The sequence below is a fragment of the Xiphias gladius genome, chromosome 23 (assembly GCF_016859285.1).
Source record: "Xiphias gladius isolate SHS-SW01 ecotype Sanya breed wild chromosome 23, ASM1685928v1, whole genome shotgun sequence".
Lineage (NCBI taxonomy): Eukaryota > Metazoa > Chordata > Actinopteri > Istiophoriformes > Xiphiidae > Xiphias > Xiphias gladius.
This window is the reverse complement of record NC_053422.1, coordinates 19,693,048-19,712,611: the sequence shown is the minus strand read 5'-3', so window position 1 is coordinate 19,712,611 and position 19,564 is coordinate 19,693,048. Positions and strand designations below refer to the sequence as shown.

The 19,564-nt window shown below is 39.4% G+C and overlaps 1 protein-coding gene across 3 annotated transcripts; it reads right to left on the bottom strand.

The window, feature by feature from the left end:
* Positions 1–1,466: 1,466 nt before the first annotated feature.
* tspan17 (tetraspanin 17) lies at positions 1,467–18,954 on the bottom strand. 3 transcript variants are annotated; one of them, XM_040119745.1, is made up of 10 exons: positions 18,341–18,954; positions 9,580–9,630; positions 7,598–7,744; positions 6,581–6,751; positions 5,975–6,100; positions 5,532–5,579; positions 3,705–3,821; positions 3,276–3,434; positions 2,478–2,517; positions 1,467–2,075 (listed from the first exon to the last, which is right to left on the bottom strand). In XM_040119745.1, exons 1-8 carry the CDS (start codon positions 18,425–18,427, stop codon positions 3,369–3,371), a joined length of 813 nt encoding a protein of 270 aa, XP_039975679.1. In that variant the 5' UTR covers positions 18,428–18,954; the 3' UTR covers positions 1,467–2,075; positions 2,478–2,517; positions 3,276–3,368. The 3 variants fall into 3 exon arrangements, with proteins under 3 accessions (XP_039975679.1, XP_039975678.1, XP_039975680.1); XM_040119744.1 differs by having other exon boundaries at positions 1,467–2,517; XM_040119746.1 differs by lacking the exon at positions 2,478–2,517.
* Between the last annotated feature and the right edge of the window lie 610 nt (positions 18,955–19,564).

Below are 19,564 nucleotides of genomic sequence, written 5' to 3'. Positions count from 1 at the left end.
GTGGTAGGGCCATGCTGATACAGACTTATACATTCATGGTATGCATAAGGCTCCTCCTCAGGAATGATTGAACTGCCCAGAGGGAAAGCAGAGAAATTAAGAGGGTGTACCCTGATGCAAGGCCGTTATGATAAAGGACAAAGCATAATTAGCATTGTCCCCCCTCCTTTCCCCTAGGGTAACGGAATACAAAAGCATAACTACCCAAAGCTGCTAAAGCAAACATACTCCAGTGAGTCACCTTTGTAGAGGCTGCATATTAAAATCTTGCCATGCTGCTACTACAGATTATTATGGCACTATAGTCCTCATTACCAAGGTGACTGTCTGATTATTGGCAGATCCATCCAGACACGGTGTTGGCTGCAGAGAGAGAGCAGGAGTGCTTTTGTTTTAGAGCTGCAGCTCTGTACTGCAGGAGAACTGACACCCGTGGCCTCCATCTGTCTTCAGCCAGATGCTCAGCATCACTCAAAAGGCAGCGGCCCCTCTTCTTTATCACGTACAACAAACTGTATAATCTCCTCACATGCATAATTTATGAAGGGAAGGGGTGTTTAAGACCCTGAGCAAACACTTCAAATTAAGGGCAATTTAAAAAAAGATGAAAACACTTCAAAGATTTGTTGAACTAATTAATCACACTTTCTATTTTAACCCCACCAAATTTGAAACTAGAAAGGTGTGGAGGGAAAAAACAAAAACCAAAACAAACACTGGTTTCTCCCTGATCTTCTAGACCAGATTGCGACAAACTGATTTACAAGTTAGTGAAAGAAAGAAACCCACACACATTTAGAATAACAGGATGAGGGGGGGGGGGGTCACATCAGGCAAACGCTGCAGCTTTGGGTGAGTTTAGAATTTTCTGGATCTGCAAGTTGTATTTTATCCTGTAAATGTTTTTAATCTAAAGGAAAAAAAGAAAATGTTCTCTCAGATTGCTGGAAGTGCTGTTTTTAAAAATACATCTAAATTACAGGTTTTGGAAGAGGTGTAGTTAGATCAGGTAGTCTTCTGAAGAGGGAGTGTGTGGCTTAAAGCAACATATGACATGTAAAGTACACAAAGCAGGCAAGGTCCTTTTACCGAATGAGCTCCTATATATATATTCTAGAGATCAGACAGACTCAGTGAAGCAAAAAAAAGTTTTGGTGTACTGTTCAGAGAATATCAATGCTACTCATCTTCCAACTTGTGTGCATTGCAATTCAAAGGATGTTTTGTTTGCGTCTGTGTATATGGATCTGTGTGTGTTCAAGTAAATCCCACCCAAATCCTGCCTGTGCTATTATTGTGAATGAGACTGCTACAACCAGACAAAACTTCAATGATTAAATGCTGAGAATGATGTATAAAATTATCAAGTGAACCCAGTTATAAAATAACATTCTGTGAGGATCATGGACAAGATGAAAAGCTTTGAGGGCATCTTGTAATGTGAGCCAAGTGTTCTGTTTTTTTTGTCTTTATAATGAACAACAAAGGGCAACAAAAGCTGAGTACTAAGTGTAAACTTGAGAAAGAACAAATAATCAGAATACTTACTTAGTCTGGAAACAACAACATGGTAGATTGTTCACATGCCATCGTGTGAAACTTATTATTAGCTTGGTTACTGCACTACATATCAATAATCTAGTCAAAGTTAAAGCAGCATTCATGTTATATTGAGACTGTTGCTAATATCAAAAGGTAACAGCATTTATTTACTATTCTATTTTAAAAAGTCCAAACAAAAGACACAACATTGAATTAAAGATAAAAGCGTATGTAACATTTTTAATTTTTGTTTGATTTTCCTTTCAACTGGCACTTCCCACATAAAGGGACAATAAATTCACATTTTAGCTATTTAGAAATGCTATTTGTTATTGTCGGAATTCCTAATAAAATGTCAATTGTAGCCAAATAAAACCTTGGCACTTAGCTTGTGGCCAGCTGATATTATTTGGTCTCCATTAGGACTGCTAACAACATCAACAATAAGAAGATATTTCGCAGTTGACTGATGGGTCAGAGGTAAAATGGTGCCTGTTCAAGTCAAACGATGAATCCAGGATATAAATCTGTGTCTATGAAAGGACAGGAAATAAAGGATGAATAAAGGACATCTTTAAGAACAGACAAAGTCTTGTCATAATACAGAGGACAAAATACAAGCATAAGACAAATGTGGTAACATTTAACAAGTAAAAAGGCCCCAAACCAGCAATCCCATGTGCTTGAGGGATGCTCAGAGATAAACATCAAACTCTATCATTAAACCCTTTTCCCTCTTTAGCATAGACCTACAATCCTAACCACACCAGGCCATTCCATATAATACAATCCAATATCCTTAAGTAAATCAACAGATAATACAATTACTGCAGGACGACAGGAGGGCGACTTTCAAGGAACTGTCAGTGTTTTTCTGCATTAAGTTAATTTATCTAAGTTCAACAGACATGGATGGAAAAAAAAAATAGATATACTTTTAACCGGTGGCAGAAAGCACATATATTCGGCCAGGTCCTGAGGTATTGTGGGGCGGGGTGCAGAGATTTCCATGTAAAGAACAGGAAGGAGACAAAAATATCACTGGAAATTAATGGCACTTTTTAAACATTGAGTTAGAATTTAAATCTCCTGAACTGGTTTGAAGTTGTAGACATGACCAGCCATTGTTCAGAGTCTTTTCAGTGGTTATAAAAAGGTCAGGATGGAGGAAAATGACACACAGAGAAATCCATGTGTTTTTTGGCTGGCCAGCCATCCCCTACAGCAGGAAGTGGTGATAAGCATGTTAAAAACAGGTTGGTTTTAGAGGAGATATTCAACCCCTCGCTGAGTGGGACAGAGGCTCTATGACAAAGTAACGCTTGACCTAAAAAAAAAAAAAAAAAAAAAAAAAAAGATACCTGTTGTCCCTTTTCCTTTGTATTTTTTTGTCTCTTATTTTCCTCCATGGCCTCCAACCTCCCAGCTGACAGGAGTCCTTGTGCAACTGTGCCCCATAAATACACTTGTCCAAAGAACAAAATCAGAGGAAAAAGAAAAAAACAGAATCTAACTCAGAAGTAGGCAGGAGTGTCCTCTGTATATTTGGGTTAAAATCCAGGCTTGGTGGTAAACAAAGTGTTGACTGTTCGGTTTGCGTGGGATACCCCCCCACCCTTCAAGTGTCACTGATAAACAGGGAAGTAAACACTTTGCGTCTGCTCGTCTGCAAGTGTGAGAGTGTGTATGTGCTGCTTAGCTCAGTGGCAAAGTGGACAGAGTTGAATGCTCACGGCTCTCCGTCCTCAGCTGGATGGGACCGTTTGTGTGCTGTATTGACCTGGTGTGGGCCTGAGGGGCAGGGCTCCCTCACTTCACCTCTCCTGTCACCAGTTGGCTTTGACAGCTTTGACATCACTGACCAGGTTTTGAGCGAGGCAGATACCAAAAATCTGAAGAGGAAGCCACACAGAACATTACAGCAAGTGATGTTTACATAAAGTGCGATCCCAATACTACATGTTATCGTTCAAAAAGAGCAGACTGCTGTATGGCAGGGGTGTGATTAATGGTTTCTGTTCTCACCACTGGATGGCAGTGATTACACCACATTAGAACCCACCCACACCATTTGTTTTAAGTCAACATCTAATTTCAAATGCACAAAGTTTCCTCATGTAAATGTTTCCAACTAAAATTAACTACAAACAAGGACTCCATACCTGTAAAAGTGCAATACCAACAAAGATTCCAGCTACAATGATCAGGTTGTCCTGAAGCCACTTTTCAAACTGTCCCACACAGCCCTTGGTGTAGATATATTTCTGCCGATCCAGCTCCTTTTCAAAAACAAAGAGCAGATTAGAAGTACATTTAAATATGCGGAATATATTTTGCATTTGCAATTTTGGCCTTTTGCATAATTTAAACAAACATGTGAACTCTGACCTATGACTAATGTTGAAAAAAAAAAAAAAACAAACAACACAGATAGCCCTTTGCCCACTGACTCCTTCGCCACTGAGCAGGGCATGAGGAGTGAGTGATAGCTGAGTCACTCTTAGATTACAATGTGTCAGTGTCAGGACATCATGGAGAATATCAAGGCAGTGTATTCAGTTTCTCTGTGGACCCTGTCTGGACTGAACAAACAGTCAGAAGCTGTTTCCTGTTACCGGACAGATGGCTGTGTGGGTTGTCAGATTCAGCTGATGATGTATGTGGTCTATTCAGAGATTGAAATAAAAAGGTGTAATTTAGAGCTGCAAAGACACCAAAAAGGAGAATAAGAATGGGTGTGAACATGACTATATACAATGTTCTCTTTGTTACTCTTCAAGATAAGTCAACCAGGCAAACCCTTTGTTCTCTTGCAAAACCTGAAAGCTATCTTTTAGCCAATGGGAGGTAAGGGGAGCCCATAGGCAGCCAAAAAAAAAAAAAAACGCAGGAAATACTATGTTGTTCTGGCTGTGAACTTCCTCAGAAACTATTTCAGCCCTCTGCCTTTGTTGTGCTGCTGTACTCCCCATGTCTCCCGGTCTTCCTCTTTCTCATCGTGCACTCCACAAAAAAGGTGCACAGGAATTTACCACACATCACTGAGGGTTTAAGCAAAATGTCAATGGCCAGGGCATTAGTGCAAGAGCAGACAGAAAAAAAAAATTAATTCCTACCCACTCAGTGGCACGTGGTTCACTGTATTGCAGTGTGCCTAGCAACAGCCATCTTTCTGACTGCAGTGCAGTGAGTTGTAACCACCACACCCACACACAGAGGAAAAGGGAATGGACTGGTATAACCCACTGAGTTGCCAATTACAGAGTGTAGTAAGGCTGCTCTCTAGGCTATAACTGGAGCCTAATTATCCCTGTTAGAAGAACAATCTGTTATTAAGGCAAGAAGCATGCAGAGGAGCTTGTGTGCTACTTAACCCTTTACATTCTCCGAGTCTGCTGTGTTGGCCAACTGTTTCTAGGTATACATGTTATATTTTATTCTCAAAAGAGGAATATATTCTACATCTTTTTATCAAGAACGTTAAATAAATACGCTATAAAATCTTAATTTGATTGGTTCTCTTCAAAAAGTTATTTATTTTAGGCACTCCATTTTTACTAGGAGATTGTGACAAGCAAACAAAGCCAATACAAATGAACCTGATTGCCATTCCACCCTCAACAACTGCTTAGATCGTTTCACTCAAACAGGTTTGCATCTTGTCAATCAACTCGCCCTGAGGAGTAATTCCATTCAGGAGCCTTGCGTCACTTCAACCAAAAAGGCTGGCACTTGCTGCCAATCATGCTCCACGACGGCCACTGCGTGTACCATGAATGAGAACTGGTTCTGTTTAACTGCTATAATTTTATAAGAAAAAAATCTTCTTTTTAGAAGAAAAATATCATAAAGAGCATTAATATTATTTTCAGAGAGCTACATCCTGAAAACAGAATAACAGTGTTAGTGAAGTAAAACAAATACAGGGTTAGATATACAGAGACCTCTAAAAGATCAAAAGTGGTAGAGACATGTCTATTGATACCAACCCCTCGAAGCCGAACATCATAACCACACTGCGTGTTGATGACATCCTCCTGTAAAAAGGAAAAACAAAATACGTGACGTCATCTTTCAGATTTTAATATTACTATTTCACATACTGGTCAAGAGGTTCGAAATGTTTAATGATTTTTCTTATGTCTGAGTGACAGGAGGAGAAAATAAAAGAAATAAGAACTTAGTGTTGTGGTGAGTAAGTCATTACAATTACGGATAAACAATTGTTATGGCTAAATAATGGCTACGAAGATTGCTAGATATTATTATTTATTTGAAAAACGTTAATTATTTTAGAGTAGTTTTTACATCTTCTACTTACTATCTTTGCACTCGACTATAATGATAAATAAAACTGTAATGCTAAAAGAAATATTGAAAATCATGATATATGATTATACACATCATGTAGTATTATTGTTGAGTGACTCACGGCAGGGTCTTTGACACAACAGGAAAAGGGGACTCCACAGCGCTCCCGGCTGGGGTTCAGCTCAGTGCAGTTGAAGTATATGTTCAGGTTCCAGTCGTCGGGCCCGTGCGCTCCACAGCATGACCACTGAGACAACAGCAACGACAGGAGATTAAACAGCCAACTCTGGCTAACAGACAAATTTATCTTCTCTGATCTGGTCTTGAAACAGCTCTTTAGAGTCTGGCTCAGATCAGCTTGGGCGGGTAGCATTTACAGAAACTGAGACTCAAATGGCGAGACAACAGCAGATCTAATCGCCTTTACAGTACGACATGACACAGGCCAGCATTTTCACACAGGAGCCAATTATCTAAACTGTTTCATTCATATAATTGGATAATCACATTAAGCATCAGCTTTACTGCACAGTTGCAGCAGCTGACTCATTCTCCTCTCTGCCCTAAACTGAGCAGATTCAAATTCTATTTATGAACACATATAAACAACAAAATTTCAGAAGACGGGGGTGACTTCTTAAAGCGAGGAAAAATGAGATGTTAAAGGTAGATGGTTTTTTTTACTGTTAGTAACACACGAGTTTCAGTCAGTGGGTGTTGGACTCACATATTCCTGGGCAAAGTCAATAACGTTCTGCAAATCAATGTCATCGCGGTAGGCCTTGACGTTATTGTTGATGAAAAAGTTGAGCTGGTCTTTGATCCAGTCCTTAAAGACGAAGGCAAGGATCCCCGCAGTCAACTCCAAGAAGAAGATCAAACCAAGGAACACAGAAAACTGGAAAGTACATGACGCACATGAGAGTAAATACGCACAAACAGGCACGCACACAAAAACAGAAAACAATGAATCTGTCACCTCAATCAGGGAATCTGGGTGCGCCTAACAAAATCCTGTATTGTAAAGGTTCAGAACAACATTTTTTGCAGTGTTTGTCCAGTGTTTGTTTCAGTGAATTAAGAGGCCTCCCCTTTGATGTATTGTCCCTGTGCAGGTCTGACTGTAAGGCCTGTTCTGATTTGCTGAGTGAGAGCATGGCAACAAAAAAAACGCATTCCCAGGGGTACCGTTATATCAGCCCTTTACAGTAAATGTTGGAGGAGACAGAGCTAATGATAAATGCACAAAAGCCACATTAGCTGCTCACTCTGACGCCTGACTTACTGCTGCTAATGGACATCGGCTGGAGTTAATAGCTACTCAGAATCGCAGCCAGCAACAAGGCAAGTTTTTTTCTCTGTCAGTCACATGTTGTTATCAATACAGCTGAACCCAAATAAACCTCCCAAAATGGTAGTTTCATGGCTTTGGGCTTTGGAATGATTCTCAGCTTTTTTCAGATCAAAAGCAAAAAGGTCCTGATGAAGAAAACATTGCTTGACACAGAGGAAATATTCTATTGACCTGAGGAATGTATCAGTGTTTCTGATCATTACTTTCTGGTGAAACTGGACTTGGTTTAGTTGTGAGATAACACATGCTACCACCAATAAAATATGGCTCGGGTGAGTCAAAGTGAGACCTGCTACGCTGACAGCCTCAGCTCTGGTGTGAACTGCAGATCTAAAGGGTGTGAAGTGGTTAAAATGGTGTCTGTTCTCAGAGAATTGGGAGCTGGCTTACAAATTTAAGTAGGAAGGTGTTCTCTCTGAGCGCTCCAATACAGCCAGCAAAGCCCAGGATGAACATGACCCCTCCTACAATGATGAAGAGCCACACGGGGTCAAAGCCCCCTAGATCCGTGATGGATGACAGATTGGACAGCACGCCCTGAGGGAAAGGAAGAAAAACAAAAGAGTGGTTAAAATTATGACTATAATACTTCCAAAGTCAATCCTTGCTATCTCTTTTATAAGGTCTCATCAAAATGTATTGTTTTCTCACAGTACAAAAACACACAGTTAACATTGAAAAGAGTGTGTGTGATGTCAAAGACAAAAAGTGAGAATTTAACTAATGAAGCAGCCAAGACACCAACTAGGGTTGCACTGTTGAGAGATACAGAAATGCAACAGAGAAATATATTAAAAGGCAATACTGTTATTCGATTAGAATGGTATCCATCAAATTTGTTGGTATCATTTGTTGCTTTCTAAATAAAATAACACAATCTCAGAGGGATTTTTTTTCATCAAATTATCTACAACAAAATTTCACTCTCTGGCAGAACTCTGTCCAGCCTACAAAACAAGTAACTTTTATCAGGAGACACACAGTTCAGAGCCTTCTGCAAAAGTTCACAAACAGACATCTGTTCTTCCTCTCTGCATATCCTGTCCCCACAGCTCCTCAGCCACAGTGTGTCCAATATGTTTTCCCGTCAGTCACTGCATGATACCTTACACTGACAAAGACATTTTTTATTTAAACCAACATGCCATGTCTCAAATATATCTTACACATTGAAACCAAAGAGTGGGCTCACTGGAAAAGGAGTTAATGTCACTGTGTAGAGTGTTCAAATTCATGCATTGTCTCTCACCATCTCTTCATAGATTTCTCACTCAAAGGGAACCCACCCGAGTTATTGCCTGTTAATGTGGGCACCTGCTCTCAGTTCTGACATCCTGTTTGATTGTCACATATAGTGCAGATGTCAAACACTTGGAGCTAAAGCCCAAGAAGCTGAAATCTCATACTGCTTAAGTAAAGCTCATCCTGTACTGAGCTAGGGGACAATTATAGGACAATACTGCAACCTTTGGTTTTATAGCACTGGTACAGAATAAACTGCCTTCATTTGAATTTGAGCATGAGGCCCTGAAACAATAATGTAGTCTGGCTGCACGCAGAGAGCTTGAAACGAATCAACTTAGTCACTGAGACCCAAACTCACCATTATGCCTTTCCTGGACTTGCTATTCATCATTCGGCAAAATCCCTTTAAATTATTCACTCAGTTCCACAAAGGTATTCCGGTGCAGGCCTATTTGTTACTAATCAGTACATGCTTCCACACTGGTGCAGCATTTACTGAACCAACTTATACAATTTCTAGCTAATTAATGAACAAACAATGTATACTCAATTGGAAGACGTTTTTAATGTTGCCATGGTACACTGCACATGAGAGGTTGATGGCTGCTCCTGACATTTGTAGCCTATACACGGTGGAAAATAAATAATAACCTGTTTCCATATAAATTTGGAGGCCCAGCTCCTTTTGTGACAGACTGTCGTACAACACAAGACATTAAATTCCTGATGGCTGTGAGTCCAACGAGTTTGTAATTCTGGTTTTAATAGTAACCGTACCCATTTTTATCTCCTGTTAAACGACTGGAAAAACATTAGCTACACCCAGGCTCAACAAATCTTAAAAAGTTACACATCTCACTGGAGCTGCGGCAACATAGTTAATTTCCTAAGCCGACTAAAACCTGTTTACCAGGACCATAATCAGGTACTAAGAATTTAAGTGCTACAAAGTGTTAGAGGAATTTCTCCACACCTCTCCTTTCAAAAGCAGTTTCCATCTAAACTCTCTCCTGCAACTTGCACTTTACAGCTCCAGACAGAATATAGGGAAGAATTTGAGTTATGCCTATGAGGCAGTCATGTCGTACTTCACCAGTGTGTTTGTGTTTGCATGTGTTTATACTTACCTTCTCCGCCCATGCCCACAAGCCTATGCCCAAGAATGCTGCTCCTAGTAACTGTAAAACAAAACACACAGAAGAGGATCTGTTGTCAGATAGAAAGCAGCAGTATCCAGCTGTTAGACCCAATGCAAGTCCTCCCATGTTCAAGTTTGTGAAAATGTGGTTTAAACCTTGAATATTTCTCAATAGCATGAGATATTTGAGACTGAATGAGCATCAATCGAAGTTAAAGATAGAAAAAAGTGACCTCAAATCAATATGTCACTGTTTAGTGAGTTTAATGCTCAAAAGTTAACACAAGTTTAACATTCAAAATTTCTTCTATCAAGACTGCACATGTGTGGTTTTATCTGTGTCTCTGTGGCAACATATGTAATCAACCCAACAACTGTCTTCAGACTATAGATTTTTATTTATTTTTTGTTAAATTGATTGATCCGTAGTAATCCATGACATCGCCTTTTCCCCCCCACACAGGCTGGTCCACAACAAAAACATGAGAAGAGCACAGTCAAAACAAAAATACAGAAAGCTTTCATTTGAAATAACCAGTATTCTTCTAAAACTGGCAGATAATAGTGTGTTCATGTAGAACTCCCATCACTTATAGAAAGAAGCTAACAAAGAAAATTGGCTTTTAGAGCCTTTAAACAAAAGTGAATTCTCAGAAGATGTCTTTTAACTTGCTGAGTGAATCATTACATCTGCAGGTTATTGCAGGTTAGAGTCCTTGCACTGGGCTGCTTAAGAGGCTGGAGGATGTGATATCCTGCCTGAGAGTTAAGGAAAATCCCTCCGGTATTTAGCCTCCTGTCAAAGGGAAGGATGAATATAGGCCTCAAAGTTTAAAACATGCCAAAAAAAAAAAAAAAAAAAAAGTACAGGGTGACTTCCTGAGATGGCCACAGTACTAAATCACGCTATGTACATATCCAGAATTATACAAAGACAGCAGTAAGGCTTCAGGATTATACTAGTCAGACTAAATATCAGTAAACTACAATTACTCGCAGTTGTATGGCTCTGCAAACAAGTCAAGTTTACATCCATGTCTGTCCAGACTCATAATATATATAGTGAAGACTTGGAAGGATTTTAATAGAAGGTATTAAGTACATTTTTTTCATAACTAGTGTATGAATTGTTGAGTTATGGCCAAAAATGTGTTTTGTGAGGTCACATTGACCTTGACCTTTGGCCACCAAATCTAAATCAGTTCATCCTTGTGGACCCTAATTTATCATGTTCAAGAATGGGACAGGTGCGAGGTCAAAGTTAGGGCTGTCAATGAATATTCTAAATTTGAATTTATAAACAAATTGTTAAGAAAATACCGCGGCTGTCTGCCTCGAGAGTTCTCACGTGGGCCTGGGCCGCTGCACTGAATGCACTGCGTGACTCACTTTGACTGATTGAAAGTTAAATATATGTCAAGCTGAACCAAGCAAAAAATTCAACAACAACTGTGTGGTAATGATGGCAGAGAGTTCACAACCCACCTCGGCCGCAGAGAGGGTTATTTGAACTCTGAGAAATCTAAAGAGCCCCGTTTGGAAATACTTCAAATTTTGGTCAGTAGACTGCAGAACTGAGTAACCTCCAGATAAAGTTGCATGCAAGCTACGTAAACTACAGTTAGCCCGCCATTCCAGCACTAGCAACCTGAGGGCACATCTCGAAAATATGCACCCAAGTAGTTACGTCTCTCGTTGTATTGGTTTGCCCTCTTATGGACATAATGTGCAAAAATAGATATTTGAATTGTATGAACATATGCGGTTTTTTTTTTAGAAGGAATAATCAAACATCCTTTTTGGCCAGTTCTGACAGCACCGGCAAATAGTTCCTTCAGCCGTGACTGTCGCCGGTGCAGAGGAAAAAAAAAAAAAAAACCACCCATTTCTGGGCTACTCATATAATGTTATTGTCTTATCAACTGCTTAGCTGCCACAAAATGTCATTCCAAAGAGATTTGGGATGGTAATCAATTTAACAGAGACATACTACAATGGCAGAGTCTGAAATATAACAGCTCCATTGAAATTGGGTTAAATCATATTGTTGGGAAGCTGATTAAATAAAGGGAAGCAAGTAGAGCGATGGCAACCCGTCAATGCACGCATAACAAGACCAACAATGTGACAGTATGCCGAACAACAACAGCAGCAGTAACGGTGAGGATGTGTTGCTGAGTTGGCAGTAGTTACGTAAGCAGTTGTAGTTACGGATGTGGTGGCTGGAAAGTGACACGCAGGATGTCCAGGTAAGCAAGTGGAGACCTGTAGGAAGAGATTAGACTGACAGAGTGCGAGCATTAAACCATTTAGCCTCTGACTCTAAATAATCCATATAGATTAAAGAGAGCACAAAAAACCCTGACAGAGAAGACAACTCATCTTTCAGTATGGAAACTACAATTCTACAAACCCCCCTCAAGCATACTGTTACAGAATAGCTCTCTAGATACTGTATTGTGGATAATTTCGTACTGTGACAAAGCCATTAATAGTTATTCTAAATCAATGAAAATCTTATGTTGTTAATGTTTTTGATAATTAATTTTGATTATTTGATGTGTAATATTGAAACTACAAACTATTTAAGCAGCTCTATCAAGTTTGGCTTCAGTCAGACAGTGTTACTGCCTTATTATACACTCAGTTGTCAGTTTATTAGGATGACCTTGCGAAAACAAATGCAAACTCATAATAAATAAATTCTACCTTCATGAAGGTTTCAGGGTTCAGTTTTCTGTCGAAAGCTTCAAAGCTTTTAATTTCCTGACATTGCCTTAGTTAAATTGTAGGACTGTTTTTTTGCAGAATGTCTGTTTGTAGTAAAACATGGTGCGTTTGATACCTTAATAACAATTATAACAACAATAATAATTAATGGTTTCAAGAATAAACTTCATATTTTGCTCACTTACTAACTAAAACATGCTCTTTCCAATGGTATGATTAGTTTTAGGATAAACTTTGTTGTACATGGGCAATATGCACATGAAATATAGGTGTGGAATATTTTTTTTCCCATTTTTAATGCCTCATAAATTAGAAATTTTGATTTCTTTCAAACATGCGCCTAGTTTTTTTATTTTATATATTCTCTCTCTCTCTCTATAAATGATATGATCCAGCCTGATGGAGACAAAAATGAATGCTACATTGTGGCGGCCCTTTCAGTATACTAGGGGAAGCTGCCCTCAAACAGTTTGAATTTTAAACACTTATTGTCGGGAAATTCCTCAACACAACCATTTGTATGAACTGCATAATTATTACGACTCTAAAAATCAGAAATCAAATGCTAAAATGAGAAAAATCTGCTTCTTGTATCAGAGAGGGTTTGATGCCCTATCTGTAGAGTTCCCACTAAGGATGTCACACTAATCTTGCTTAGTGTAGCCTGACAAGAAAAAGAAATTTAGAAAGTTATTTTTTACTAAGAAAAAATAACTTAAGAAGTATCCATATACAGTATTTGGGGAAAGCAGACATTTCTGGTTATACCAGAGCTGCAGAAATGCAACATTTAGTGGTGAAAGAGTACATAATCCATACTGACTAATGTCATGTGTCCTACTGTTTATCATGCCGTATTTCTTCTAATTACGGGCACTTAAAATAAATACACAACTATTTCTGGCTAATTGCTCAAATCATCAATTACAAGATGCCCTATATAGACACTTCCCCTCTCTCTTCCCATCTCTCCTGCCTCTTCTCTACTGTGAACAATCCAATAAAGCAGTAAGAAAAAAGATGGCCTCTGTACTCTGGTGCTTCTAAAATAAAACACAGGCCAGACAGAAGAAAAGTACTTTTATTATATGACCAATTTTTCTATTATTTCCAGTGAAAAGTACTTCAATGCACGGCAAGTAGCATTTTCCCCTGTCACAGTTTAGGGCAACCTAGAAGGCAGCATTAAGTGAGACAGCTATGGAGGTATCCATACCAGCTAGCCTGTAATTTTGGCTTATTATCTCTTTTTCAGTCAGTGACTATTTCCATTAATTTTATTTATAAAACAAACAAAATAACTGAGCGTTTTCAGAGAGGACAGAATGCTGAACAAAACTAAAGTCAAAATCAACAACCACAACATTAGTTAATTTGAGCAAAATAAGAAAAATTCCCATTAAACTAAATTTCTTTCCTTTTTGATCTCACTATTGAAGAAGACATGACCTACCATTAACTCACAGTACCTCTAAGTTGTATTGTGAAGTGTGAGTTAATGTATAAGTCTAACATGTAGGCCTAGAAACCATATTCTGATAAGCTGTATAATGTGTGTGTTTTTTACAGCCCTATCTGCAAACACAGCTTCCTTGGAACAATAAGGTTTGGAATCAAGTGAATTTGACAGAATGAGTACATTGAAACTGAACTGAACCATCCTTTGTGTAGTGCCTGCGTTACTTTTATCTAGCTTTTCCCACAGGGTAGATGTTGGCAGACAGAGTCAAATTCAGGTCAGTTGACGGTAATAAAATACACTAAATGTGCTAAACTCTATCAATGCCACTCTGACACAAAAAAGATCTTCAGATGATCAGTGCTTTTTACTGAGTAGCGAATAAAGACAAACGGAAAATTTAAGAAAAAAATTAAAATTTTACACATGTTCTACATTCATGTCCGTGCTTTCACAAAAACTAAGATCATATAAAAAATGTAGCAATAAAACCAAGAACAGTACACCACTGTGTCCTTGTTTGTTACTGCTTAGTTTACACTTCATTGCTTCTGATTGTGTAGGGACAAAGCATTTTAAAAGCCTCTCAGGATTTGGTTCTTTAAATCTCACCTGCTCTTGTAGGTAATTCGTTTCCCTTTCCTTTGTGTATTTTTATCCTACTATCTAATCCCTGCGCCTTTATCCCTGTACTTCTATGTTTTAAAATCCAATCAAGCTGTTCATGTTATTTCTCTGTCAAGTACTGCTTTAAGATGTGTCTCTCTAAGGGAAAGGGGTTCCTCTCCATGTGGACGGAGAGATTATCAACACTTGAGAAGATGCCTCTCTAAGCCAGCTGATCCCATTAACCTCAACTAACTAGCAGACAAACCAAGCTTCACGCTGCCTGGAAACACACACACACACACACACACACACACACACAGAAACCGACACACGGACACCAACACTGACAGACGCACGCACAGCGTATAGACTTACTCAAGTGTGACTTCCTAAAAAGCTGAATAGCTAATGGTCCGACTGTGTGAATGTAGTCATTCTTGATGACACGATAACAGCAGTAATGCCAACAGGGCGAACAAAATGTTAAGTTCATGTTACTCCGAAGCCAGTTAGAGCTTCCTTGCATTTTTCATTCACACTTCTCCACACTTAATACTGCAAAAATCAGTGCATGTATGTGGCTGATTAGTTACAGTAGCAATACATGAGTTCGAAGTTGGATTTAAAATCCAAAATGTATCTGAGTCTGAGGCTATAATTGAGAGAACATTAGATGCTGTTCAATGCTATTATCTTGTATCCAGATATATCCAGATATTGTGCAGAGTAGACCCAAACAGACTACAGTTGACACAGTATCAGAACAGAAATCAGAACAAATCAGAAAAGGAAAATCCCTATATGAGTGGACTTTGCCTCACTGTTCACATTTGATTTTATCTGTGGGAGACGGCAAATGCTATTGAACAGAAAAACCAATTTATCCTCAGACATAAGATGAGAAAATAGAAAATAGCTGTTATTTGGTGTCTTGTCATGGAGACATACACTCACTGAGCACTTGGGAACACCTGTACACCTGCCCAAATCAATGACATGACAGCAGTGCAATGCATGAAATCATGCAGATACAGGTCAGGAGCTTCAGTTAATAATGTTCACATCAAACATCAGAATGGGGGAAAAAAAATATGATCTCAGTCACTTTGACTGTGGCATGACTGTTGGTGCCAGACAGGCTGGTTTGAGTATTTCTGAAACTGCTGCAGATATCCTGGGATTTACACACAAAACACTTTAGAGTTTAGTCAGAATGGTCCCAAAAACAAAAAACATCCAGTGAGCGGTAGCTCTGCGGATGGAAACGCCTTGTTGATGAGAGGGGTCAGAAGGGGAATGGCCAGACTGGTTGGAGCTGACAGAAAGCCTACAGTAACTCAGATAACCACTCTTTACAACTGACAATGAGTCACAGACAATTATTTTCAATATCGATTAATCTGCTGATTATTTTCTTGATTTACCAATTAACTATTTTGTCAAGCTATTGCCCTAAGATAGTAAGAATGCCTATAGTGATTTCCCAGAGCCCAAGGTGACATGCACAGATTAATTGTTTTATCTGATTAACGCCCAATACCAAAAGATATTACAGATTACTATCCCATTTGACAAAGAAAGGTATCAAATCATCCCATTTGAGAGGCTGGAACCAGCAAAGGTTTGGAGCCAGTAGAATCCTTTAGTTGAAAAACAAATGACTAATTTTTTGACTGACTTATCAATTAATTATTTCACCAAAAGTCGACTATGTTTTCCTTCAATGCAATCAGAGCTCTATACTGCAGATGAACAATATCTGTACACATGAAACTCTGTTTCTCTACTGCTGTCAACCTGTGATGTGATCACCCACTGCCCATTTCAATGCCAAAAGTGAACAGACACTTAGAGATGTAGCTGGCTAATAACAAGCAAGCTGCATCCAACCAACTCAGAAACTCGGTTACAGCTTAACAAGCTCCTAATTACAGCACGCAGAGCTTCCAAACATTTTAGCAGCTCAGGCAGAAAATGTGATTAATTAATTGGATGTGAGGAATGTGTCTATTCTAAGGACAAGAGAAGGTGTTTTGTTGTTGGGTGAGAATATCTGGCTGTCAACAGCGAGCTTGGGTGCTGGAAGAAGTCACACAGAGGAAAAGCTAGAAATAAAAAACTAGGTTTTATTGATCTATTTTGTTCACAATATTTAGGGTCTTACAAGCATTTTGTCTCAATTTAGGTAGTATTTTCGAGCCTGAAAAGATCACTATGGGACAGACAAATGGGTTTATTTGTGGAGAATAAACCCTACCTCTCACTATTTCCGAAATGCACTGGCTTGTCTGTCAAATCTTTTTTCGCAGCACACAATCAAGAGGAGAACATCTTCTAGTGATTATTAACGGAAACAGCCAGCGAGCTGGAACTTGTTCGACGGTTTCACAGAGCGCTCAAACAAAGGACTGTTAGCTTGGCCTGATCGTCAAACAGTCTGAAAGAAGACAATATGAGTCAGACACAACACTACATCTCTATGACTCAATATTTCCTGGTTGATTGCTCAGTCCAATTGAATAACAGAGTTATTTTCATTTGTGAGGCAAATTATAAAATGTATCTGGGCATTTTTCTTTAAAAAAAACCAAAAACAAAACAAACAAAAAAAAGAGAAAACAAAACTCTGGCTTGTGGTATGTTTGCCAGTCCATAGTACCTCACATGACACAGGTATGGTGTAGGCTCAAACGTTATGAAGGGGAGGAATGGGGAGGTGGTGATGAAAAGGAAGACGAATAGGAGGAGAGCAAGATGCAAGTAGATCCCATGTGCCCAATGAGTCCAGAAGAACAAGCATATGAGGGGAGAAAACGCAGAATCACACCCCGTGCACCCCCCCGCCCGCCAAGTATTTGTTCTTACTATCCCTCTTTGTGCAGTTGTGGGTGTGTGAGTGACAAGAAACAATGCTGTCCCTCAGAGCCCGAGCCCTATAGTTGTGGAGAGAGAGAAAAGGGTGCTTGAAGAGAGGAGGGCTGGGAAGACCCTTTGAGGCACACAGACACGCCATTCCTTCACCCACAAACATTGTACTACAAGCAGATGGGTGAGGAGGGAGGGGTGAGGCAGACTGAACAGAGGAACTTTTCAGACTTGTTGGGGGGGGGTGAAGATGGAGGGAAGCGTTGTAAAGGAGACGTGGGTTCACTTGCCACTGGCCTAACAATACAGATGAGTCTCGTGCCATTTCTCAAACTCAACCACAATGGCACCACTGCTTACTGCCATGGAGAGGAATCAACATCAGCCCCGCTTTTGTCTCTGGTTGCTTATAATTTGTCCACTCCACCAACTACTCTGACAGATTATCAATCATCAGAGGTTCCTTTATTCCACCAGAAACTTGAATCAGCCAGTAAAGTATCTAAAAGAGCCCGATTATATTTGTGATTTAGTCCTCACTATTAGCCAGCTGTTCATTTCATGAGGTTCTTGAAGGCAAAAGTTTCAGCTACTCACAGGTCAACGCAGAAAAAGAAGAAGAAATTTTAACTTAAAAAAAAACAGAACGTAGTCGTCTGCCAGAAGAAATTAAATATAGTATTTTCAAGTCATGGCAACAATGTTAACTTTTGCGCTAATTTTAAAGACTTGTAGCACACGTAACTAATGTCCTGCACCAAAATGCAAACATCGATTCCCTCCTGGTCAATCAAGCTAATTTGTTATGCAAGTTACCACAAATAAACAATAACCCAAACCGACAACAACAACAACACATGGCAGGAGGAAAACTATTTTCATACTTTTATAGTTGATTCAACAAACCTAAATAATAAGAATGATAGTGAGATCTCATGGATCATTTAAGTTCAATTCGCCAACACCAATGGCGCTAACGTTAAGCTAACTCTACCAAAATATTTCACGTTACTTTAATTTAGCCACATTAACGTTATTTTTCTTATGATACCGAGGAGCAATCCGTACAAAGACTACAGTTACTTACCCAGAATATAATGTTGAATCCAAATAAGAAGTATTTCACACAGCAGCTGACTTCGGCTCCTTTTAAATAATGGTGTTTTCTACTCATTCTTCCGAGGATAGTGGTGGCTATCGGATAAGCTAGGTAACTAACTACTACGACTGGTACTTCAAAAGCTTATCCAAAGCTGCAGTTCTTGAACTACTGAAGCCAAGGTTAGCTGGCTCCATTAGCTAAACAACGCCGAGTTTACTCGCCGGACAGCACCGAGTAAACCAAACATATGCGGCTAATTATCTTATCCTGGCTTTAACCATTAGCTTGCTAGGCCAGCTAGCTCGCAACTTCTCTGGTTAGCCTTACCAGCTAACAACAACAAATCCAGAGACGCGTAAGGTACAGGCATTCATCCGCAGTTCAGTCGATATTCAAGTTGTCTGGCGTCAATTTCGTAGCGCACACCGCGAGATCGAGATAAAGCTGAGGGGCTTTCAGCTATTCGACTCCTCCATTATCTCTGTTGCTGCATTGTGGCTTGAAATCTTCATCCTTGTTGTTTTGTGCTGTAAAACAAGCCCCTGCTGTCAAACGAGGAAACCAGTGCGCTGGCTTTCGCCCTTTTCACCTCAAGAGCGGCATCTTGTGTCTCGGTGAGGGTCTTCACTTTACTGGGTCGACAACAAAGTGAGGAATAAATTATCCTAGTTTTTACTCCCCTAAACTAAGCAAAGGGAGGGTACGCGCTATATTTTGGCTACATAGATGCACAGATGGAGCAGGAACTGGCAATTGACATTTTAATTCGATTATATTTTTCTTAATCTCCCCATCCACAGCAAATTAATTATATTTAACAACATAATGTATCCCATTCTTTATCTTATAGTCCAATGTATATTTAGCAACACAAATCTGCAAAAATAAAATGAGAAGAGTTATGGAAGAGAAACTGCTCAGCTTGTGTGTGTGTGTGTGTGTGTGTGTGTGTGTGTGTGTGTCTCTCGCAAACCTGTTGAATGTCTGCTGACTGTATGCCACCTTATTTTCAGCTCTCTTGCAAGCCTTTCACATTTTGAGTTGAATGATATGTGTGATGTGGCTAATAATGTTTTGTTTTGTTTTTCCAACACTGCGGCTGTGCTAGAATCTCATAAGTCGTAATCATAGGATGTAATAAGTGAGCATCCAGGTTAGTAGCTATCTGTACAGTGCTCACCATTTTGTGTCTGAAAATGAAGATTACCG